General features: G+C 48.0%; 1 protein-coding gene across 1 annotated transcript in view; it reads left to right on the forward strand.

Moving 5' to 3' along the window:
- TSPAN13 (tetraspanin 13) overlaps positions 1–24,894 on the forward strand; it is a 183,795-nt gene that overhangs the window by 139,230 nt on the left and 19,671 nt on the right. Inside the window, exon 5 of the mRNA XM_069648610.1 lies at positions 17,980–18,090. Within this exon, the coding sequence (XP_069504711.1) occupies positions 17,980–18,090 (111 nt within the window). The remainder of the gene's footprint in view (positions 1–17,979; positions 18,091–24,894) is intronic.

The following is a 24,894-nucleotide window of genomic DNA, read 5'->3' on the forward strand; positions in this document are numbered from 1 at the left end:
TACAGGGCTTTCCTACAAAACTTTACAAACACTCCTCCGCCTATAGGTATGCAGCAGCCAGCTAAAAAACCAAGAAAAGAGCTGTCCCCACAAGAGGTAGGGGCTCGAGAGTACACAAGGGGCGGAAGTAAATAAGCTGGAAGATACCCGCTTGAGTGATCTGCTTGAAATTATTGATAAAGACCATGACAGATTGGAATAATCTAAATGTTTCTGAATGGGCCGAAATAGAAAGGCACACGTGCCAGATAACTAAAAACTCACACCCACAAGAAGAGAATGGTTTAATCATGGAAAATAGGCCCCTTCAACCCGAATCCTTAGAAAGGCCTTCTAAGACCTTTGAAGGGGAAAGAAGAATACAAAAGGCACAGCGTACTCTGACCTTTGGAAAAATGACTACTCGGACAACTTCGCCAGATATGGTATTCAAAACCTTAGAGGAGAAATGACTAATACAAAAGGCCCAATACGATTAGGAAGTCCAGTGGACGAAGGTTCAAGAAAAAAGACAAACCCCCAACAGTGGTGTAAAGAAGTGTCCCCCAAAAATTGCAGTATGATCAAAAAACTAAAGAGGCCACAACAAATCACTGGAAATGATAGGAGGTCCTGGGCAAATGTTAATTGCAAAGTTCACTTGGAAAGGATTCTTGATGGGCCAGGTACTTTCGTCCTAAATTGTCAGTGTGATGAAGTTATTCCGCTGTTTATTCCCTCTTAGGAACATTCTCTCCGAGTGGTGGATTTTGCCACTGAAAAAAAGATGGACTTTGTGATCCTTCATTTGGCATTGGTGGAAATTAAAACATAGCTCCTATTGGCAAGTGGGAAGCTATAGCCAATGCGGTATGATCTGAGTGATCTGGATGGGGGGGGGACTAAAAATGCAAGAAACTTCCCCTTCCAACCTACTAAAGGGTAAATTGGCATGGAACTGGAATCAAAGTAGCTCTGGTCCCTTCCAAGGAAACCCCCTCCACTTCCCCATAAGAAACAAGAAGGGCTCAAGATCTAACTACAACCATCTATAACGGCATAGGGGAATGTCCAGTCGATCTGCACTCTTTGCAATTTACTGTGGATAATCGGGTATACAGTAAATCCGGTCTTATATCTAAAGGGGCTCAAGTAAAGGGCTCAGTAAAATCAAATTGGGAGTGTTTGGCTGGGGTGTTGGCAGCGAAAAAATCCATAATAGGCTGTGGCAATAGAGGAGGAATTGGATCTGCATATTTGCTCATGGAATACGCATGGGTTTAAACCATTGTTTAAGAAACATCAGTATCTGGGACAATGTGATATTATATGTGTGCATGAAACCTGGCTTAGAACAATACCTGCTTGTGATGGCTATGGTCCCTTTCTAAACCCAGCTGGAAAGGCCATGTTAGGTCGACCATATTCAGGCTTATTAACGCTCCTAAAAGTAGATTCGGGCTTCACAGTATTGAGCGTGAAAAATCTAAGCCCTTCTAATGAGATTGTAAATCTAGAACGAGCCACTACAATAGGAAAGAGGTTTTCTTGCTAATGAACATATAATGGAGGGTGAACATGTCTAATTTTGCCAAATTAGTAATGGAGGTGATTAACAAAGCTCTGTGCGAAGGAGAGCCAAGGAATATTCTAATATGTGGGCACTTGAATGTTTGCCTGTTGGATGAGAGTGGTATACCTCAAAGAGAATGTGAATTAGTGGGTTGGGCACTCCAATGGTATCAACCAGTGACTACACGTGGCCTGGCTATGTAAGTGGCCAGACTGTTGGGGATATCCCTGGGGCCTGCTCATTGGGTCGAGGTGTACATAGGTCATCCCTTGATTATTGCTTTGTGTCAGGAGAATTGGTCAAGAGGGTAAATAGATTTTAAGTGATCAAACACAATTAGTGATTATGATCTGGTTTCTATCTCTCTGGTGAAAGATGGAAGGGCTGCCCCTCGACAAGTGGAGGTAAATGTCTAAACATTACCTAAGTTTGGGACTGAAGGAAATCCACTCTGTAGTAAATTGATATGAGGACGATTGTAATCTGCCAAAGCCCGACTATGTGTGGATCTTGACAGATTATTCAGAGCCACCCAGGTGAAATATTTGAAGGGTCATTAGAGGTAAGCATAGCTTTGATCCTATGGCTCTTGAGATGAAGAGTTGTGAGCTGATTTAAGAAGGATCGAATCTGCCCAGAATTCAAATATGTTGGAATTAACATTGTAAACAAAACATTTTAAATTGGCTTATTGCTACTAAGAGCAAAGAAGGATGCAGAAGTAATGCTGATGGCTGTTTGCCAAAATAATGCCCGTAATATCTGCTGAATAAATAATGGAGATTAGAGCAAATAGTATGCTTGGTCAGGTAAATGAAGCATCCTGGATAACTCATTATGCCACGCTATTTGCTGATCCAGGGGATATGGGGGGGTGCATGATATGTGTAACTGATGATCCCTGGGATAATAAGGTCAAAGTGGAGGATCTCAAACTCTTGATCAGATACGTTTCCTTGAGGGCTGCAGTCCCTGATGGTATCCAACAAGATGCTTAAAGAGCATCCGGTGTCCTGGGCCTATTTGGCTGACATGATTTTTTAACGTGTTTTACGATCTAAATCTCTACACCAGACTTTGCATGAAGCGATCATTGTTCCAATTTATAAGAAGGGCGGTTGGAGTGATCCGCGGAACTTTCACCCGATCACCCTTCTATTGACAAACTGCTTGCTTCTGTGCTTTTGCGAGATTTAGAACTTTGGCAAAGCAAACGGGTAGGGTAGACCCTAGGCAGACAGGGTTTATAAAAGTGGTAATCTGTTTATCCTCTGCATTGTCCACAAAGCTTTCTGGGGCCTCGGTCCAAAATAACTTCAGCTATCCCTCTGCAAATACCTCTCCTCTCGAGCCCTTCGCTCCTCTTCCTCCAACTCCCTCAAGGTCAGTCATTTTTCAAAGAAACGAGCTTGGGGTAGATCTGTCTTCGGCTGGGACCTCCCTCTGGAAGAGCCTCCCTGCCACTCTAAAACTTGAGGAGAACCATCTCTGGTTCCGGAAGCTCCTCCAGACCTTCTGCTTTGCTTCTGCCTTCTCTCTGCCCCCCCACCCCCTTGCAGATCTGCTCTGTCTTGGCACTGTGCACCAGGATGCCCACTGTCCCATGCTCACCCTGACACCCTTCTGCACTGCCTCCTGGCTGGCCACCCCTTGCACTGGGACTGTATCTGTACCGTGCAGCCCCCCCCAATTTTTCTTCTTTTTCTGCACTTATCAGTGTTACCCAGCTCTGCTGCCATCAACACAGCACTTGCTGGCTGCACTACCATTGTTTATTGCCTCCATTATCTAATTAGTATTATTTATCTGTTTTTCTCCTCTGCTCTGCACTTTCCACACTCCCCCTTCCATGCACTTTCCCCTTTACTTTTCCCATGCACTTGCACGTTTTAATGTCACTGGGTCTAGTAAGAACTTTGTGTTCTCTCTTGTTCCCCTCCCACGCTCAAACACCTGTGTATGAGCGCGATACAAATAAAATATCATATCCTAGGTATTCTGCAACAGAGCGCTGGAGCCGAAGGCCTGTGTTTTCATGGCCTTTATGGACCCAGAGCAGGCCTTCGACTGAGTTAACCGAGAGCGACTTGAATACACTGAGCACATGGGGGGGGGGGGGGTGCCCCAAGGATCTTCTGGAGGGTATAAAGGCTCTTTATGCAGACACCTAAGTGGGTATTAGGTTAAATGAATCAGGTGCCTTAACTGAAAAACATTGCAATGCACCAGGGGCTAAAATGGGGATGTGTGTTGGCCCCCCTGTTATTTAGCTTATATATCTCCATATTGGGTGTCTCACAGGGAGCTATTGGGGCCTTTCCTCCTAGGGTGAATGGCATGGTTTTCCCATGGATTATCTATGCAGATTATACAGTTCTTCTGGATCTCACGCAAATTGGCCTGCAACGTAGGATTGATGGGTTAAATATATTTTTGAAAACGAACCAAATGAAAAGTAATGTCAAAAAGTCAAAAATCTTGAAATTGTAGAAATTTAACTGGCATGTTAAAAATCAGGAATTAGAGGTAGTAAATACCATGACCTATTTCAGAGTCATTATTAACAAAAATATGGATGAAAGAGCTCATTATGAAACCCTGAGGCTGAAGACACCGAATATGGCTAACCAGGCTAAGGTGTTGATCCAGAGGTACTGTAAATAATCCTTGTCTCCGAATTTGATATTCTATCGGCAGAAAGTGACACCAGTCCCAACATACGGAGCAGAAGCGATGCTGAGCATGCGTTGGCAAGTGTGGTCTATACTAGAGGGTAGGCAAAAGACATGAACACTCCCAAGCTCATTGCCTCTGAGAACAGAACAATTGGGCATGAGCTACGATTAGTCTCCTGAATCAATTGTGCTGTGGAAATCATTAACAATCTACAGGGAATGTAGGTTGGGAGAATTGATAACCCCATTTGGCATATTTAGATCAGAATACCATAAGGGAGATCGGGGTCTAACCAGATGGAGACACTATAGTCAATCCCTTCTTCAAGAAGGGATTGAGATAAGTGATCTTATATCAAACCGGCAGATGATTTTAAAAATAATGTAAAAAAATTCAGCAGATTGATTGGATTGATACTTGTAACGGGAGGGATGGAGATACACTAAGACCCACTACAGATGGGGAACGAAGCAGCCTTAATAATACCCCCTTGTATCTTTTGAAGTTCCTGTCAACCTATTATAGAGATCTGCTACCACAAAGTTTGTTGTCCAGAAGATTATTAACCCACATGAATCTCAATGTAGGCATTGCGGGACAAATGGGATTGTGCAAACTCTGTTCCATCTTGTAACCTCCTGTAGTGTCTTGATGAGAGGTCTAGTGAAAGGTTGGGAAAGTTTGCCCCTGACGTGGTGATCATGCACCTAGAGAAATGGTGGGAATGGATTCTGATGGGAGAAAGGCCTCGCCTCACTTTGGCAGTGATGAAGGTAGTAGAGCATGCAATGCTAGAAATACACTGAGTAATATGTTGATTAGGGCTCAATAAGTGGAAATAAAGGGGGGGGGGTATGGAAGTTAAGGGAAATGATTGTGAGGGGCTGGAGAAACAGCCGACAATTTAAAAAAAGAACACATGGAACTGAGGAATGTCAGGTAGATGGTGTATTTTTGGGTTTGTAATGTGTACACATGTTTTTTAAGATGACTTCTGGATTCTCCCTTCCCTTTTTCGTGTTCTGTTCCCCTCCTCCCTCCCAATTAACTTGTGACCTTAAATTGATAATTTCTAGTGAATGTGATGTTGAAATTGTGAGTTGATGTAGATGTAAATGCTTTTCTTTATTTGTTTAGTAAATAACTAAGCATATAACCAATAAACCTATATTCAAGAAAGCTACTCCCTATTTTACAATTGGGAAGTAAAATGTTTTAGTGGGTACAAATGTAAGTCCAATTCCCAATGGGAGTATTTTGTGTGAGCAAAAATATTTTTAACGGAAATATTTTAGTAATTATTTATTTGCCCTCAGTTATTCATGCTATGTGCACTAGTGATTCAAACTTATCTATGGGTCTGTGGTGAAAGCAGGGGCACAAGGTTGTACTTGTCGGTACCTTTTTTTTTTTTAAACTTAAACATTTTTTTTTATTTTTTTGTGGAGTATTTTTATTTGCTATTTTTCTGTGTGTGGAGTATGTGACGATTTTTACGGCAAAAGTAAAGGTGGCCGATACACCCCTTATCTGTAGGGCTGAGTACACTCTTAACAAGTTCATTGTTGGCATCAAGTCGAAATAACCATTTTCAAAAATGCCTAATTTGTTTTTTTACTGCTGATCTTATTCGTCATTGCACATAGCTCATGGCATTTACTACTCATTTTTCCTTGTCCCACCAGCATTCTATGACCCACTTGTGTGGGTTGGATAGTAAGTTTTATATCCAGGGTGATGCTGCGTCTATGCTAGCCTCCAGTATGAATGATCCTATTTTTTTAATTGCTTATTCAACAGAGCAGAGACTGGGACTGGATCTGTGTTTGGTTTATAGAGCAATATATTACAGTGCATGCTCCACATGCCCTAGCCGGGACAGGTGAAGACTAGTTACTGTGCACCTATGCACAGCGGACTCTTCCTCCAGCTCCTTTATATTCTTCTGTGGTCCTATGGCCTCCAGCTAATCCCATAGTCGCAGCTGGTTCAGTGTTAGCTGATAAAACACATGTCCCGGCCTTACAGGACACATCAGTGCAATGCTGAGATGACGTCCATGCACAATGCAAAGGTTATTGCTGTTTAACTGTTCACTAACGTGAAGCTACTTAAGTATGTATTCACTCATCTAAGCAAGTTAGTAGGTCTTTCTGTAATCGAGTACTGAGCCCAACTGCCAATAGTTGTGTTCTGCACAAGCAGTGATCTGCAACCTTTTCCTCTCCAAATCTTTGGCACTACGATGCCTAAGATCCCTCACTGTTGGCTGGGGAAGAGGGAGTTGTAGCACGAAACATCTGCTGTGCTGATGGTTGCTGACACCTGTGCTAGTGTATTTGTATTTTATTGTTTTATAAAGCGCCTTACGCCAAAGCGGGGGTAAGGAGGGGAGGGAGAGAGTCAGGGAAAGAGAAGAAGGGGGAAGTAGAAGGGTGGGTAGGGGAATTCAAGGAGGAGGATGGAGAAGAGATTTCAGGGAAGTGCGGAATGAAGGGAAGGTGGGGGAAGAACGGATGGCAAGAGGGAAGGGAGTTCCAGTGTAAAGGAGCTAAAAGCTGGAAGGAGTGAAAATGGGAGGAGGCACAGGGAGGAGGAGGTGAAGTGAGAAGGAAATGGTCAGCTGATTGGAGAGAACGGGAGGGGAGTAGGAGAGAAGGGAGGAGAGATAGGGGGGGGCAAGACCATGAAGAGATTTGAAGACAAGACAGAGAAATTAAAATGTAAGTTGTAAGTGAAAAGAAAGCCAGCCAAGGTAGGAGAGAGAGGAAGAGATGGAATCACGGGAGGTAAGGAGACAAAGGGTGCGTACAGCAGAGTGGTAGATAGATTTAAGAGGGGCAAGGTGAGAATTGGGGAGTCCAAAGAGTAAGGAAGAGCAGTAGAAGAGGCGGGAGAAGATCAGGGAGGAGATTAAGAGTTTAGTAGCGTGGAAAGTGAGAGGGGCGGATTTTCCCAATATTGAAGAGGTGGAAGCGGCAGGAGTAAGAAGTGAGGGAGATGTGTTGGGGAAAAGGAGATAGAGCAGTCGAAGAGAACGCCTAGGTTGCGAGCCTGAAAAGAGATAGGGAGATTGGAGGGAGGGAAGTGAATGAAAGGGGGAGGAGAGGAAGGGGGATGAGAGTTGGAGGGGAACAAATAAGACTTCGGTTTTGTCAGTGTTAAGAGAAATCGGGAAGAAATCCAGTTCTTGATGGCAGTGAGGCAGGAAGAGAGCTGTAGATGGAGGTCAGTTGAGAAGGAGAGGAAGAGTTGAGTGTCGTCGGCATAGAAGTGGTGAGAGATGCCAAACGAGGAGATAACGGGGGCAACGAGGGAGGTGTATAAAGAGAAGAGAAAAGGGCTAAGAACGGAGCCTTGGGGTACGCCATAATCAAGAGGATAGTTGGGAGAGGACCGACCACTCCAGGAAACTGAAAAGGAGCGGGAGGAGAGGTAAGAGGATAACCAGTTGAGCACAGAGCCTTTGAAGCCAAAGGAGGAGAGAGTGTGAAGTAGGAGGGGGTGATCAACAGTGTCAAAGGCTGCAGAGAGATCAAGGAGAATAAGGATGGAGGATTGTTTAGCATGACAGGCAGTAAGAAGGGAGTTCAGAATAGAGGTGATAGCAGTTTCAGTGGAGTGTTTAGGACGAAAGCCTGATTGGGAGGGTGGTAGGATAGAGAAATTAGTGGTGAAGGATGAAATTAAAGAGTATGCAAGGCGTTTGAGAAGCTTGGAAAGGAAAGGGAGAAGAGAGATGGGTCTGAAATTCGAGGTGAGGCATGGGTCAGCAGAAGGTTTCTTTAGTATGGGGATGACCGTGGCATGTTTAAAGGCAGAGGGAAAGGTAGCGGAGGAGAGACAAATGTTGAAGGAAGTGAGGTGGGGACAAGAAGAGGGTAAATCTTAGGGATGGGAAGGGAGAGGGTCAGTAGGGGCAGACGTGGGATGGGCTTTGGATAGGAGGGTGGAGACTTCAGAGGGGGAGACGGGTGAGAAGGAGGACATACAGGAAGGGGGACGGGGGGGCGAAGAAGGGAAGTCGGAGGTGGAGGTGAGAATTTTTTGCCAAAGGGAGACAATCTTAGAAGAGAAGAAGTTAGCAAAGTCAGAAGGAGAGTGAGGAATTAGAGGAGGGATCAGGAGTGGGGGGAGAGAGGAGTCGAGAGAGAGTTTGGAAGATGCGGCGAGGGTGAGTCGCTTGAGATTGGAGTAGGTTAGAGAAAAGAGGATTTAGCTGAGGCCAGACAAGAGTCGTAGATGGAGTGATAAGAGAAGTAAGAGGTTTGGTTAGATAGCAAGGGGGTTTTGAGCCAGAGTCTCTCGAGACGTCTGAGAAGGCATCTCATAGAGAGGAGGTGAGGGGTGAGCCAAGGTTGAGAGGGTTTCCAGGTTGGGCGGAAGGACGAAAGAGGATAGAGATAATCAAGGGAGGATGAAATAGCAGATGAAAGGGAGGAAAGAGCATCATTCGTTGATAATAAGGAGTAGTTATGGATAGATGGGAGAAGAGAAGTGCAGGTGTCGGCGAAGAGAGGGGTCAAAGTTGCGTCGTGAGTAGACTGGAGCGGAAGGGTAAGGTGAGGAGGAGGAGGAGTGAGGGAGAGGAGAAAGGGAAAATGAGTAGTGCATGGTCAGAGAGATAGACAGGAAGGGTAGAGACGGGTGAAGAAGGGTAGGAAGTATTAAAGATGAGGTCAAGGGTGGAGCCAGAGGAGTGTGTGGGGGAGGAAGGGAGAGGGGGGAAAGGAGGTAGGAATCGAGGATAGAGAGGAGAGGATTGTGGGGGGGGGGGTAGGGAGATGAAGTACTGACAGAGGAGAGGGGGAGTGAGAAATTAGTGAGAGGAGGTGATCCAGGTCTTCATAGAAGGAAGAAAGTGGGCCTGGGGTCGATAGATGATCAGGAGAGAAATGGGGTGAGGAGAGGAAAAGGATTTGTAAAGGAATTCAAAGGAAAGGAAGGGAAGGAAGGGAGGGCTGGAGAGGTGAGGGAGGAGATAAACTTAGGGTGGTAGAGGAGGCCAACGCCTCCACCACGGCCGGTAGCACGAGGGGTATGAGAGAAGGAGGAGGAGGTGATGGTTAAGGAAGCTGGGACAGAAGTTATGGGGGGGGGATCCAGGTTTCAGTGAAGCATAGAAAGTGGAGGTTGAGGCGAAAGAATAAGTCAAGAGTTGCTGCGGTTTTCTTGCCGATGGATCTGGCGTTCCAGAATGCTAGGTTCATGTGACTGGAATGGTGGGCGGGAGGGGGGGGGTTAAAGAAGATTAGGGTGGTGAGTGAGAGAAGGTGAGGTTCGGGAGGGTTAATGGGGGGGATAGGGGAGAGGACGGGGCATAAGGAGGAGGGAAAAGGAGGGAGAAGAGGAAGGAGGGGGAGGGGAGAAAGGAGGGCGAGGAGAAGATTTGGAGTATTGCATAACAGGGGCTCAAAAATAAGGCAAGTCAGGAGGGCCGTAGCAGTAGGTACTAGTGAAGGCGAGGATAGGAAGCAGTGTGGAAGTATCGAGATGGGCCAGAACCGGGGACTGGGTAGAGGAATCGGGGGCAGTGTAGGGGCCACAGAGGAGGGACTAGGGTAGTAAATGGGGGGGATGGAGTGGGCAGGTATTGAGATCTTCACCAGTTGCTCTTTCTACTGAGAGGGAAAGATGTAAGGAGGTGAAGGCAGAAGTGGTGTGGAGGCACCAGTAGTATACACACAGTACAGGTTGTAGTTGGGACCTTGACCCCTACGTAGGTGCAGCCCTACGGCAAGACAGAGGAGGAGACGGGTAGATTCAGGTGGGCGATGTCATCTGGGGGTGACTGAAGGCGTCTGATTCCAGGGTGGTAGACCCTCACGTAGGTGCGGCACACGGAAAAATAGGTGCCAAGGCGATGTTCAGGTGCCAGGACAATCCCAACAGGTCAATGGAGCACAAGAGGGATCAGGCAGGTGCCAGCGGGTGGAAGCAGCACAGTCCCCCACTGGTTCGCAGAGTGTCGGAGGGACCAGACCGGTATCGACGGGTGGAAGCAGGACAGACCAAGAGGTCCAAAGAGTGCTGGAGGGACAAGGCAAGTGCTGGCGGGGGAAGCAGCACAATCAAAGTCTGCTGAGCGCTGGATGAAAACAGAAAGTTGCCAGCGGGAGGGAACAGTGCAAATCCCACAGGACCACAGAGCGCCAGAGGGACCAGACAGGCGTCGCGGGCGGAGGCGGGACAGTCCACCAAAGGTCCAAAAATCGCTGGAGGAACCAGCCAAGCACTGGCAGGGGAAGCGGCACAACCATCCACAGGTCCGCAGAGCGCCGGACCAGTCGGTGCAGGCGGGGGAAGCAGAATAATCCACCAAAGGTCCACAGAAAGCAGCCGGCGGGAGGGAGCTGAACAAATCCCCACAGGACCAGAGAGCACCGGAGGGACCAGCGAGGAGCCAGCAGGAGAAAGCCGCAGAATCACCCACGGGTCCGTGGAGGCTAGCAGAGTGCTGGAGGAACCCGTCGGATGTGAGCGAGTCCCAATCCAGACGGTACCCGAGGCCCGCAATGGAGACGGCCCGTGAGCGACGGGAGGGATCCAGGCGGCGGACAGTCACAACCCAGACAGGACCCCGGAGATGTCAGGAGGGGTCCGTGGAGGCCAATAGAGTGCTGGAGGAGCCCGACGGATGTCAACGAGTCCCAATTCAGATGGGACCCGAGGTCTGCCGATGGTATACACTGCAGCAGGGACCCCACACAGATGAAATGGACCTCCGGAGACATAGGGAACCAAGATGGCGGCGGACGGACGCAATCCAGGCGGGACCCCGGACATGTCAGGAGGGGTCCGGGCGGTCGTGAGTCAGATGAGTCTCGGGGTGGTCGACTCCGCAGCAGGCTCCAGGATCAATCCGAAGGTGCTGGCGACTCCCAGAGGCAGACAGCGCAGAGCACCGTCCCAGCCGACCGCAGGGCAGGATCACCGCGAGAGCCCGGTAGATGGCAGAGCAGAAGGTGGCCTCACCCGGACCCGGAGCCGTTGCAGTAGCGGCCGAAAGCTGGTCCAATTCTGGCAGAGGTTGGGGTCGGAGGGACCTCAGGAGCAGGGCAGCAGGAACGGACAAAGGTGAGTGACGGAATTACTGTTTAAATTGTTTTATTTTCCCAAAGATTCAACCTGTATAGAGGAGACGCCGGCACAGGCAGCCGAGCTTCTGCGCCCCCTGGTGGCTAGTGTAAAGACATTGATGTTGACACATACGGTCATAGCTTCAAATTTACCTCGGAGGACGAATTGCAGAGTTGCTGAAATCAATCTTGCTGGTGCTGAATGTCTGTAATGAACACATTAATAAAATTCTCTGGAAATGCCTGGCATAGTTTGAATGTGTTTTCACCCACTAACAGTGTGGCCGCCAAATGTTTGAATGACTTAACACTTTGTTTGAGAACCCCCCCTCTCCACTCCTAATTGCGTTTAAAACCGTAAGGTCTGCATGCCTACTACTTCACTCCAGGATGCCATCCCCAAAAAACGAACGGCCACCATACAAGAGCAAACTCTGCTGTACTGTCGCCTACTTCTCCACTCCAGGATAACATCCCTAAAAAACAAACAAACATATAAAAGATCCCTAAACTCTGCTGTACTGTCCTTCAAAAACCGCTTCAGGGAAAGCTGTCTGCTAACATGGGCTGCCTTAATCTTCACCTGAAGAACTGTGTGCAGTGCTGTCTCCATGGAAAGAGGGCACGCCTGAGTCACTAGCACAAACAACCATTTTGGCTTACTGCACAAAAACCCAGACTCATTTAAAAGTGGAAAAGGTCGCTTTAATGTGACAGGCCAAAGCTTACAATCAAAAGCTTAACTGGCTCCATGGCCTAACAAACTAAAGAAATATTTTAACAACCAATTAAATAAATTAAACATTTTCATTTTCATTTTCCCCCAACAATTAAATAATTAACCCAATTCCTCCCTAATGATCCCTTGGATCCTACCGTCTCCTTGCCCCTTTTCCAGGCGTCCCGCTTTCTCCCAGGGGCCATGCCCCTCCAGGCTCAATACCTGTTCCCCCGGGGTGACGTGCTTGTGCAAACAGCGCCACCCCATCCTTTCTCGTGTCATTCCCCCATTGTGCTTCCCTCCCCCCACATCAAAAGGGGCCATGCCACCGGCACCAGAAAAACCCTCCCCCGAGGAGTTCTTTCTGCCCCACCCCCCCAAACTTTTCTACCTCAAACTATTTACCCAGTCTCCCAGCCCAGAACCTAAGAGCCACACCCGTATCCCTTACCAGATCATTTTTCCCAGCAAAACTAATCCCCCCCCCATCTGGCGGCCCATAGCTTTCCCTCACCCCATCCCACCTAGGAAGCAACTAATCCCATCCCAGCCCCCCAAACCCGGACATCTTACCACAACATCTTCATAGTTGCACCCCAGTTGCCTGCCAACAACCCTTTTTCCAACTTCTTTCCCTGCCCACTTAACCTTAGAATGTCCCAAAACCAGATTTTTGACATCTGACCGGACCTCCTAGCAGCATCTGAAAAAGAAGTTACAAAATCACTTACAAATCAACATCCTAATAAATGCAACACTCCTGCTACCTACTGAAAAAATTCTATAAAGACATTCCTTTTGCCCCGGTCCCTGACATACCCTTTGTATCTCCCTTACTCCCAGCGTCCCCACCTTTTCACCTACTCCTCTTAATAGCCAAGCCTGCTACTTTCAGATGCTGCACCCCTCCTAAATGACTGAGTTCCAAACCTCCTAACCTTTCCCACACCCCTAGTAACACCTCCTCAGTACCCTATCCTTTCTGGCCATCTCCTTAACCCTCTCCGTAGACACCTCAGGTCTTCTCCTACCGTCCCCCTATATTTCGCCCCTTTCACCTAACCTTTAAACCATACACCCAAACCCACTTAGACCCCCTTTTTCCTCTAAACTATTACCCCCCTGCTCCCCCTTGCCCCTCACTTTCCCTCACCTTATTAATATTGGCCCTGCGTTGCCCCCTCCTGCACCGGGGACCCACGTGCACCCCCGTCCATGCAGGCCCTTCCATATCACAATCTTCAAGCTCCTTGCGTCCATTACCACCTGTTTCCCCACCTGCACCAGGGGCCCAAGTGCACCCCCGTCCATGCAGGCCCCTTTTCTGCCTTAATCCTCTCCACCGCTGCACCAGGGGCCAAACCTGCGCCCCGTCCATGCAGTCCCTTCCATAACACAATCTTCATGCTCCTTGCGTCCATTACCCCTGTTTCCCACCTGTACCAGGGGCCCTAGTGCACCCCTGTCCATGCAGGCCCCTTTTCTGCCTTACTCCTCTCCACCCCTGCACCAGGGGCCAAACCTGCACCCCCGTCCATGCAGTCCCTTCCATATCACAATCTTCAAGCTCCTTGCGTCCATTACCCCTGTTTCCCACCTGCACCAGGGGCCCTAGTACACCCCCGTCCATGCAGGCCCCTTTTCTGCCTTACTCCTCCAACGCTGCACCAGGGGCCAAACCTGCGCCCCCGTCCATGCAGACCATTCCACACAAATTCCTCTTCCCGCACCTTGCTTCGCTGCTCCACTTTTTTCCCCCAGCTGCACCAGGGGTCCTAGTGCACCCCCGTCCATGCAGACCCATCTCCTCACTTCCCCCTGCTGCACCAGAGGCGCTCCCGCACCTCCGTCCATGCAGCCTGAAGCCTACTCACCTTGTCGTGCGGCAAGCGTGAGGGCTTCACCACCGTCGCCCATGCCCTCCAAACGACGGCTACCTCCCCTTCACAATTTCCACCGTTACATCCCCCTGCGGCCATCCCCTACCTACGCTTCCTCCTCACCCTTCTCCTGCCCCCTTTAAGTTGCCCCCAAAAACCTTTCATCAAACCTTGTGCCCCCCCTCCTTTTACGTTAAACTGAGCCTGACCTACCAGCACACCCCACTTTACCTGGCATGCGGTCCTCCCCCCCTACTTCCTTGCCCCGCTCCTTGCCCCGCTCCTTGCCCTGACCCACTGTCTCCTACCTGCAAACAATCTTTAACCGGATGCCGACCCGCACACCTGCTGCACTCGTGTTGAAATTTGCACGACCACCTCGTGCATCCTTCTTTATTGAACGCCCAACATGCTGTCGAGGGCTGTCCTCCGCCTCCTCCCCCCGCCCCCTCATGGGCGGGGCGACCAAGAAAGGGCCGGTAAGGCACAGGCAGCCCACTTGCCGTGTGCAATGTCGGGGCAGGCCTTGTTGGAGCCATCCATTGCAGCCAAAGATCCATGTCTATCTCCCCCCAGACCACCTGACTGTCCTCCGCCATTCTTGCTCTGAATTCCTCATCATAGCGTACCCAGACAAAACCCCCAAAACTCGTGAAAGCCTTCCTAATTACGTCCATATATTTGAGCAGGGCCATGCAACGCTCCGGGAATTTTTCACAGTACACACTGGCATAAATGATAAACGCCGACGTCCAATTCTCAATAGTCACCGGGACCCTTGGGCGTGAAGCCAGTTCCCTCTCTTCCTCCTTAGACCCCTCCTTTGCTCTCACCTCCCTATGGAGCAATTTAAAGACATCCACAAATTCCCCTGCCTGAATCTTCTCCCTGGTCTCTGCCATCAAGTGCGCCCCCAATGGTTTTGTTATCCCCATGTATGGCCATTTTTTCTCCTTTCTTTTCACTTCACGCTCCTTATCTTTTCCGGCTTGCACTTCGAGCACCAATGGCTCCACCACCTTGTCCGTTTGGACCTCCACTGAGCAAATGCCCTTTTCAACCCCCTCAGCTCCAATGCCCTGCACACCAACTTCCTTCCTTACACCTTGAAAACCAGCCCGTTCCTCCCCTGTCCACCTATTTGTAACCCCTCTCTGCCATGCAGATGACCATTCCCTTTCCCGCTCACCTCTTTCCACACCTGCCACCTGCGGCCTGGCGTCCACACCGGTACTCCTCCTCTCCATTCTAAGATGGCTCCTACTGCGGGGACAAAACATGTCAGCACACTCACCCAGCCCATAGTTCCCTTGACCCCTTTCACCCCGACCACCCTGCACTTCCCTTTCCCTATCCCACCTTGAACTTCTTCTCTCCTCCCCCTTTTCCCTTTCCGCCCTGTAATCTTCCAATTCCCATTGCCCCACATATTCCTCCCAACCAACTTCATCACCCCTTAAATACCATTGTGGATGCGAGCTCATGCCCGAGATGAGTTGATGATGATCTTGCGAGCCCGGGGCGTCCGCCCAGCCACTCTTTTGACGTCTTCTCGGCGGGGTTGTGGGAACCCCTGCCTGGTCCTCTTCTCTCGGGCGAGGCGTTCCGACCTCCACCCTGGAATCCTCATTGCTAGGGGCTGTGCTGCGCCCTCTAGGCTCTCCTTGCGTTGACCGAGGAGGGGCCGAACTGGAACCCTCAAACTCCACCTGACCAGCGGGGGCTGCGCAGCGCCCTCCGCCCTCACTCCTCCTAACCGGGGGGGCCGTTCTGCGCCCCACTCTACCCTCCTCAATTGAAGGGGACCTCTCCCTCCTTTTCCCACCTGCACTCTTCTGCAGGTATTTACCCCCTCTTCCACTTTGCCCTGTCACCCCCCTCTGCACCCCTTCACTGGCCCCCTTCTTATTCCTCTGAGCCACCTCATGACCCGAAATCATTTCTCCCCCTGACACCCTCCTGTCTATCCCCTTTCTCAACTTCCAGCCCCTAGTTTCCCAAACCTCCCCTCTCCCCGCCGATGGGGTGCAAGCCACCATTGCCGCGAGAGCCCCATCTGCCGCTGCTCTACGCTGCGGCCTACCACCACTTATCTCCCCCTCCCCCGTGACCTCTCCGCCTGTGACCTCCCCCGCTGCCCCCTCCCACTGGGCCCTAGATGCCCTACTAATTATTTCCAAAGCCTCCCTCAGAGCCTCAGCATCAACCCGACCCTTTTCGCTGGCTCCCTGGCCCACCATCGTGCACTACTAATCTGGTTGTGCACGACAATATATATGCCCCCTGAAAATGAACCTAACAAACCTAAGCCCCCGAGCCAAAACTACCCGTGGACCTATCCCCCAACTGAACAAATGCTAACTTTGAAACTAGCTTTTTTTTTAATTTTATCATAAACCCCCCCCACTTATCCAACCACCCCCTGCACCCGGATAGCCCCCCTTTTTCCCACTCTCTTAACGAGCTGCTTCACTCGAAAACCCCCCACAGGCCCCCCCACACTCCACCCCCCTGCTCAAAAACCCCTTCCTTTCCTTAAACCCCCTATTCCTACTTTCCCTTTCTTTTTATTAAATTTCTTTTTTTTTTTTTTTATATAATGCCCCCCACTCCATCAACCCCGCTCCACCGCCTGCCCCCTAGTGGCCCAAACGCCTCACCACAGTGCCTTCCTATTCTCAATGGGATCGTAACAGGGGGAGCGGTCCCTTTAAGAGGGCCGCTCTGCCCACTCCCTGCTGCACGCCGGCACCGCACGCGAGGAAATAGAAGCCCAGCACACGCGGGCTCACCTAACCAACAGCTCCCCTCACCCGACACACTGCGTCCCCACACTAAAGCGCCGCGGGGGCCGGCAACATCAATGCCAAAACCTGCGGGCCCACACTGCGGCCGTCGAGGGATGCCCGCCCAGCTCCCTCACGAGAAAACGCAACTGCTGCCTCGAATGGCCCAGAACCACCCGCCCTGCTGAAACCAACCCGCGGACGGCGGCTCCGGTAAGAGGGGTGGGGGGGTACCTTATGTACGGTACCCCCGACTATTCGGGGCCCGCGACCCCCGCCCTTTTTATATTTTATTTTTTTTTTTTTTTAGGCGCCGACACCCTCCCTCGGCCCTTATCCTGGCCCCCTCCTGCTATTCCCTACCTCACACACCTCGTTAGGCCCCGCTACAGGGAAGGCTCGGGAGCAGGCGACAGGACAATCATCAAGTCCTAACCGTCGCCTGCCTCCCGAACCTTCCCTGAGCCCTTAAATACCCCCCGGGGGGCTCTCTGCCCCCACGGCCACTCGCTGGCCGTGTGCAGCGCCAAAAACTCCCCGGGGGGAAACGCTTCGCGTTCCCCCCCAGGGCCCCCCTTGCCTTTCGAGACCTTTTAATACTGCCTCTATGCATAGCTTCCATGGTAAGGCAGAGGAATGGCAAATGCATGCACCTGTAACCAGCAGTTACTGTGGTCCCCGACAAATATGTACTGCAGTGAAATGTCACCTTGCAGCTGGTGCCCTCCCAAAGCCTTGATTACATCTGTCACTGCACTATCGTTGGTGCACTGCACCGTGTGCTGATCCCTCTTGCAGCTCATTTTTGCAAAGGCCTATCTAGTGCCCACACTGTTGTGATGCTTTAATGTTGTCCTGTCCGGCTGGCCATATATGCTTGCTGAGGGAATCCTGCTGCTTGGCGTGAATGACAGCTCAAGAGAATGTTTGCTGGTGAGCGCTGTGAGTGTCAGTTAGGGGCTGAGCTCGTGGGCTAGCGGATGCTTCTTTTTGATTTTCGACCCATCTCTGTGCTGTGATGACGTATACTGATATCCAACTCAATGGTGCACGTTTTATTGACTTGGAAGGATGAGTGGACCTCCCAGGATTTGAAGGTGGAACATTCAAGTTCCACACCATATCTGCAGTGGTTGCATGGGGCCATGAGCGATCTTACTGATCTGAAATGCGCTTGCATTGTGGGCCACATACGTTTAATACTATTCTTAAATCCGAATCTGTAGACATCTCCTTGAAAAAATAAACCTGCACAATCCTAATTTTCTATTGATTTTGGTTTCAGAGCTGTTTTGCGACCCAGAGCTGCAAACCCTGTGCACCATTCTTGGAAGAATATGCTGGAGCAGTGCTGCGATATGTGGGAGGCATAGGATTTTTTTTCAGTTTCACGGAGGTAAGTGATGCAGGGTGTTTAGATTCTAAAAGTACCCAGATAAGGAGCAACTATGTGCATTGGCTCAACTTGAGCTATTGGTTTTAGTAGTTTGTCGTGTCCTTCATTTCCACGCCTCCATCCTGAAAAACCTGAAAGGTGTAGACGAAATGGTATGTGACCTCCTTGAAGATAAGTGGCCTTGGGACCAAGATTGCAATCTTCATAATGGCATTATGTGGGTCTACAGTCTCACTTCACTTGAAGTCCTAAGGGAAAGAATTCTAGGAATCTTCCGTCATCCTGGAAGAAAAGCGGCAAAGAAGCTTATTTGCGAAGTGTTCTGAAAGATAAGAGTAATTGCCTAGGTTTAATAGATGCAATGGGTAAATAGAATTTAACAAGCTATGTAGGAATGTTATAAGACGGCTGTAATGAGAAAGATGCGTCTGGATTATGGTATGATGAAGCAAAATTAGCTTGCCCCTGGGACAGTAGTCCAGCTGATTAGGTGTAGAGCACAATCTTCAGGCCTGTGCGCCACACTCCAAATTTCTGTGCAGAAAGTAGCCAGCAGAGGGCAAGTATTGAATGCCTTGCTTCTCTTTGTTGTAAAATAACATATGACTAAATCGGAAACTAAAAACATGAATCGTAATGACAGGAAAGTCCAGGACACCTGTTAATTGGCCTTGTGAAGTAGCGCATGCCAACTGAGTCATTCTCGCGCTACTCCTCCACCCCACTGCCCCCTGCAGCACAGACCACGTCCCTCCCCCCCATCCAAAAAGTGCATAGTGACAAGGCAGGGCATGGTCTGAACCTAATCAGTATCTTGGATTGAATGCCTCTAATTTCACTGTCAGCCACAGATACATTGACTTGGCTGAGGGACCATATGCCTGGTGGAAGTCCCACAGGTAGGTAACTTGATAGAACCCTGTGAAAGTCTGCATAACAGTCGAAGCTGGATACATGGTGTTACACGAAATAGGTGACGTTATGAGCTCTTTGCTTCTGGAGGACTGTGCTATACTTGGGCCGTTAGACCATCCTCTAGAGATTCTAGACCCAGGAGACTAGCATCTTGACTGCGCCTTAGTGATGAAGGTATGCAATGGCCATTGATTATCTGGACTCTTCTTGGGTACATGTCTTGGCAACATGTCTTTAACTAAGTTTGCAACCTGAAAGGATTGGCTGTGTATGACCTACATAGCTTAAATATGCTCCAGACTGAGCAGTAATTTTTGCACCCTGCATGCCTAAGGTGAACAGCATGTATTCATTTTACAGTGCTTTACCAGACACCAAGGTTTACACGCCAAGACTGTATGTCTCCCTCATTTCTTAAAAATTGATGTACATGGGGTTGATTGGGATGTGGTCCCACATATCTGGTAGGCTCTCTGCATTGTCTTGGGATAGCCACCTCTTTCTTGATTGCTTGCATGCATGTCTTTTATGTACTGTATTAAATCGCTCCAACATACCTGGGCTGATACTTAATGCCCTTCAGCCTAAGGAAGTTTGTACTTTCTTCGGAGGGGAAGGGAACTTCGTTATCAGAAATTAGGGGTCTCTAAAATTATGTAAGCCCTCCCACACCACATAAGTGTTCTTCTTTATTTACAAGAGTATGTTGTGGGTAAAGAGACCTCCAGGGAATAGCATCCTTCCCCTCGAGCTGCTCTCTCCAACTGCCTCTGGAATCCCCTTCTCGTTTGGATCATAACATTCTTCCCACTCATAAAATTTCGCATCTAGGGCCCTTCAGAAATGATTTTACCCCAGGACTCTGAATACTCCCATACTAGAACACCCCCCTCCCCATTTATATACACAAACCGACACTCTGCTACCTCCCAGGTTTGTGGGCTACTTAACCTTTGCAACCCTACACTTGTTCTATACTCTCCCATCGTCCGTAAGGACTGCTTTACCTAACACTCTCTCCACCTTCTGCAGCCCCAAAACAGACTGATCCCTCAGAAGCAAACTAGGGGCATTTACTCTCCGCTCCCCCTTCTCGGAAACGCCCCTCTGGAACACTCTTTAACTTGTCCTGCCTTGCCATCATCTCTCCTCCATTCTGCACTATTTCAGCCTATGTACATCCAACTCCACAAAACCCATGCAGCCTATCCACAGAGGACATACCGCAGTGTGCGTCTACATTCTATGCAGCACTGCAAACTGAATCCATACCATGGTTGCATGGGGTGCCAACCTGTATGCACACACCCTCTGCCTCAACGCTTCTTTCTAACTTTTACCTGTACACCATGACATTCTCACAACTTGAATCAGTGTGCAATTGACAGCACCATTAGTTTTAGCATCGTACAAAAATGTTTTGCAGTGTACCGCACAGGCCTCCAGAAATTACTCCACTCTTCTTTGTCAACTGAACCCCATTATCTTCCAGAGTTTCCTCTGGAACCCTTCCCTCCTAAAATACTTTATCAAGAAAAAGTACCACCGCTTTGGAGCTACCTGTACCATGTCTACACACACTTGGAGTACAGGTCCTTCCACGTTAACACATTCCCCCCTGCCCCTCTCTCCTTCTATGGACTCCAATACATCAAGTGCATTAAACTCCCACAGAAGGCTGTGCAACTAACGGCCAGAGCAGATATGCATGTTTCCTGAGTATTCTGTCAGCCTACCCACATTTCTCACACCCTTTCACCATTTCCTCCACTTTAGCATCTAGTCTAGGTCTCCAATAATCACTACTCCACTTCCCTTTCGTTTTGGTCGTGCCAAGGTGGCCTTCATAGGTGGCATCCAATATCTTCCCGTGTACTCCTTTCAGGAGGACCAACTTTGGGGGGGAAAAAAAGAAAATCCCCTTTGTTCCACTTATTCCTCCTTTCCCAGTGCACCACAACATACCAGAAATACTTCTCAACATCATCACCACATTCTTCATCCAATTTTAACACAAAAATCTGCATTCTCATTCAGGCACATGTTCTACTATAAAATGATGGCCCTATAATGCAGTGAGCTACCCCATTACCCTCAGTAAAATGCCTTCCAACCCTTGACCATTGAACACTCGTACTAAAGGTTTATTACCCGCGAATATCAAAATGTTCCTTCACCACAAAATCTTTTAAATTATTTCACGGCCTCAGAGTGCTTCCTTCTCAATGACCGAATAACGCAATAACACCCCTTCAGTGTTCTAGACTCAAACCAAAAACACTACTACTCAGTTAATGCCTTGCTGTTGTGGGATGTTTTAACCCACTTTTTGCTCTGCTATGCTGCAGCACTGTGTTATGATGGTGCCAGAAACATCAAAATGGCCGCAAAACCCTTGTGCATGCCAAAACCTCTGAAAATAACGCTTTGCAATGCACAAAAAGATGGCTGCCCAACCTGCCACGCATGGTGTCAGTGGTGGAACAGAGATCTCACTCCTGAAATATGTCACTGGGCTCCACGAAAAGTGAAAAGGGAATACAGAAGGAAAAAGCAGTGTTTTACTAAGGAAAGCCCAGAATCTTGCTTTAAATACCTGTTTCTTTGTTGCTGAAACTGCAGAATGACGGTACAAAACACCCTCAAACATCCAAAATTCTTGCTGGGTGCTACAATTCACTTAGTTTAAGAAATCATTGTGAATTTGCAAGGTCCTGAAAAGCTGAAGGCATAAAGGGATTTCCACAGCAAAAGTGGCCTGACTGTGGATATCAGAATCTCTGTGCAGCAGAGGACTGCAGAGATGACAGCTGTCAGGAAGCCTGCCTGATTAAACTTTAAACATGTATGAACTGAAACCAAATATTTGCCATCTAAGAAGCCTGTTGCTAATAGTCACCTATGTTGTAATTGTTCCCATGGTTTAAAATCTTGAATGAGAATTCTAGCTGCTATTTTGAAATCACAAGTTTGTTTTAGCTAAGGAAAAATGCAACAGAATTGACAATTAAATAAAGCCTGGCTAAAGCCAACCAAAGTGGAATAACAGGTTTCCACAGACAGAAGGCCTTTTCCTCCAGCAGTAAATCACACCAAAGCGATAAGTATAGGGTTTGGAAGAACCTGGTCTACAGAGGCAGAAGGGAACAATCGACAAGAGCAAACAGGGAGGACACCGCTTCTGGACTGCAGGGAAACAGGAGGCAGACCCAAACAGCCATCTGTGGCTGGACATTAACAAAATATTTTTTTAAAAGACTTATCAATGTAAAAGTAACAGATTTGTGAATCTAAATTTTGGCTGCACGTTTCAGGAGGTGGAAAAATCATGTGACATGTTCTGGAAAGAAACAGCAGAAAATGTGATTTAACACATGTATTTTTGCTAGTATGAAACTTTATACATTTATGCCCATGGTAAATGTGCACACTTGTAGAAATCTGTTTAAAAATTGGACATTGTGTTCCTGATGAAAAGGGCAAAATTCTGTGAAAAGCAGAGCCAAGATCCCATGGCTACTGGGTTTTGAGGGATAGCTGCTATATAAAATATGTAATCTGTATGTGATTCTTATAGAGGTTGCACATATGTAAATGTATGGTGCCAAAAGTAGATTGTGTTCAAGGGAATAGGGGTGTATTCTCAGCCTCATAAAAACACACCATAAAGGTGACGCGCTGTTTTCTGTCCTATCAAGGCAGAGAGGAGACTCTGACCCAAACGCCTGTCAAAGGGGCGAGTTTAGGCTAAACCAGCACACACACACCCCTTTATCATAGCATAAATAGAGGCAGCTCACCACTCAAAAGGACAGACCGATTCACTCACTATCCTGATCCTGGCGGAGCACCCTGTTGCAGAACTGTCTTCCTTGCTCCAGACTCCAGAAACTTGGCAAAGCAGAAACCCATTGCATAGCTGAACCATTTTCAGCTAGGCTTCAAATTCCAGAACTAGAACCCCACAAACCTAAGGGGAAGCATCAAAACACAGCTGGGTTGCATTGTACTGCATGCCTGCTGAAATAATTATCAGAACCTAGAAGGGCAGATCCAATCCAGTCCTGTGCCGTGCTGTGACCAGAGCGCCTTGCTGATTGCAGATCCAATCCGATGTGCCCAGCTCTGTCCTAAAACCAGATCCCATTCCCTGACCAGAAGCCTGACGGTTCTGTTTAAAAACATATCTAGTGAGTATCTATAGATGGAACTGTGTCACTAGCATATGTACCTTGCTTAGTTAATCCCGATCTTAAACCCATCCTATCTTGTATTCAGAACCGCATTGTTAGGTGTACTTTTGAATTGTCTGAACTCTCTATCCTATTCCCCCCCTATCTTCCTCCTGTACTAGTATTGCTAAAATTATCTTTGCACTGATCTTTTCTCATCTGAAGAAGGCGATTCCTTGGCAGGCAGTCATTCTGATCAAGTGGCTATGTTCCTGTGGGTTATTCATTTTGTTCATAGTCATCCTCTAGTGTAAGAAATCCTTTTGTCATTTTAAAAGCGCATTCCTGTTTTTTCCATTCTTTGCACCCATCTTGAAAAAACAACCTCCACTAAAACATCCATAACTTCCTCAGTTTTTATGCTAGAAACAAAATTTCTACTTAGCTAACATGCACAGCTTTAATTTGCATCTAAAACCGAATCCCAAATCCATACAGTTCTCCCGTGATCGCGATTATCGCAGTGTGAAAAGTTTGCAGCAAATTTCGTATTTGGGAAATTCTGACACGTGTAAAACAGCTTTTGATTGCTCCCAACTTGAATATTTTTTTAACCATTTTTATTTTTCGATAGAGGAATAATCAATTACAACATATAATCATTATACTTTGTTAAAACAATGCATAAAACCACATTTTCATTCAGGGTTAATGTCACCTGATGTGTAAATTGCCTCCAATTTTTAAATTATTATTCCACCACCCTCCCCCCTGCCCTTTTTTAAATTTTAGAAACTATTTTATTTTCTTGCAGAGGAAGGAGCATTTTACTTTCAACAAATGTATAAGAGTATAACTTTGACAATATAAGTCTGCGTCATAACTTCGTTGTCTGCTGCTATACAACAAATTTCCCAGTTTTATCGATTCATTCTTAACTTTCTTCCTCACCCCCCACCCAGGTCCTTTATCTCTAGGTTCCAGAGTCTTTTGACCTTTCCGCTAAAACGTCCCCATATGAGGATCCCACTTCTTTTGTGTTCCTGGCTGTCGGGAGGTATAAACGTTTTGAGAATCTGAGGTTTGAAGAAATAGGCTTCTCTTTTTTCGACAAAGTTTCGTAAGGGGGACCCAGTAGGCTAGAGTCTCTGCAGTGTTAATTTCTTTCAAACATAGGTTCTTCAGTGTAACACTTAGACAGTTAACTCTCTCCCCCCCACTTTACTTTTCGCCTTGTTCCCTTTTCTCATCGTGCTGATTCTTTCTCTTTCTCTGTTCTGGGTTGTTAGGTGATCGATATATTTGAGGGTGTGTGGTTTATAGAAATGGGCTTCCCTGTCTCCGACAAAGTCTCTAAAAGGGGACCATATGGACAAGTATCTCTGGTAAGTTTCTGTTCGTATGGCAGTTACCACCTCCATTGCCATTACCCCTCATATTTTCACCCACCACCATGGTGTCGTTGGGCCCTCACCTTTGCGCCAATGTCATTCGTGCCGCTGATAGTAAGTGGATATATGCCCCGATGCCGCGTATATATCCTCTGCCTCCCCTCCCAGCAGGATCACTTTAGGTAATAGTGGTAACTCTCTGCCAGTAATGTCTTTAATGTGTCCCAGTATCTACTTCCAATGGTATACACGCATTTCGTCAAAGTATTTTTCAACGTGGGACATTTCATCGCCAACATTTTCATCGACCAAACTCGTTTTAAATA

Source organism: Ambystoma mexicanum, chromosome 2q (genome assembly GCF_040938575.1).
Source record: "Ambystoma mexicanum isolate Mex_15411 chromosome 2q, UKY_AmexF1_1, whole genome shotgun sequence".
NCBI classification, from domain to species: Eukaryota; Metazoa; Chordata; class Amphibia; order Caudata; family Ambystomatidae; genus Ambystoma; species Ambystoma mexicanum.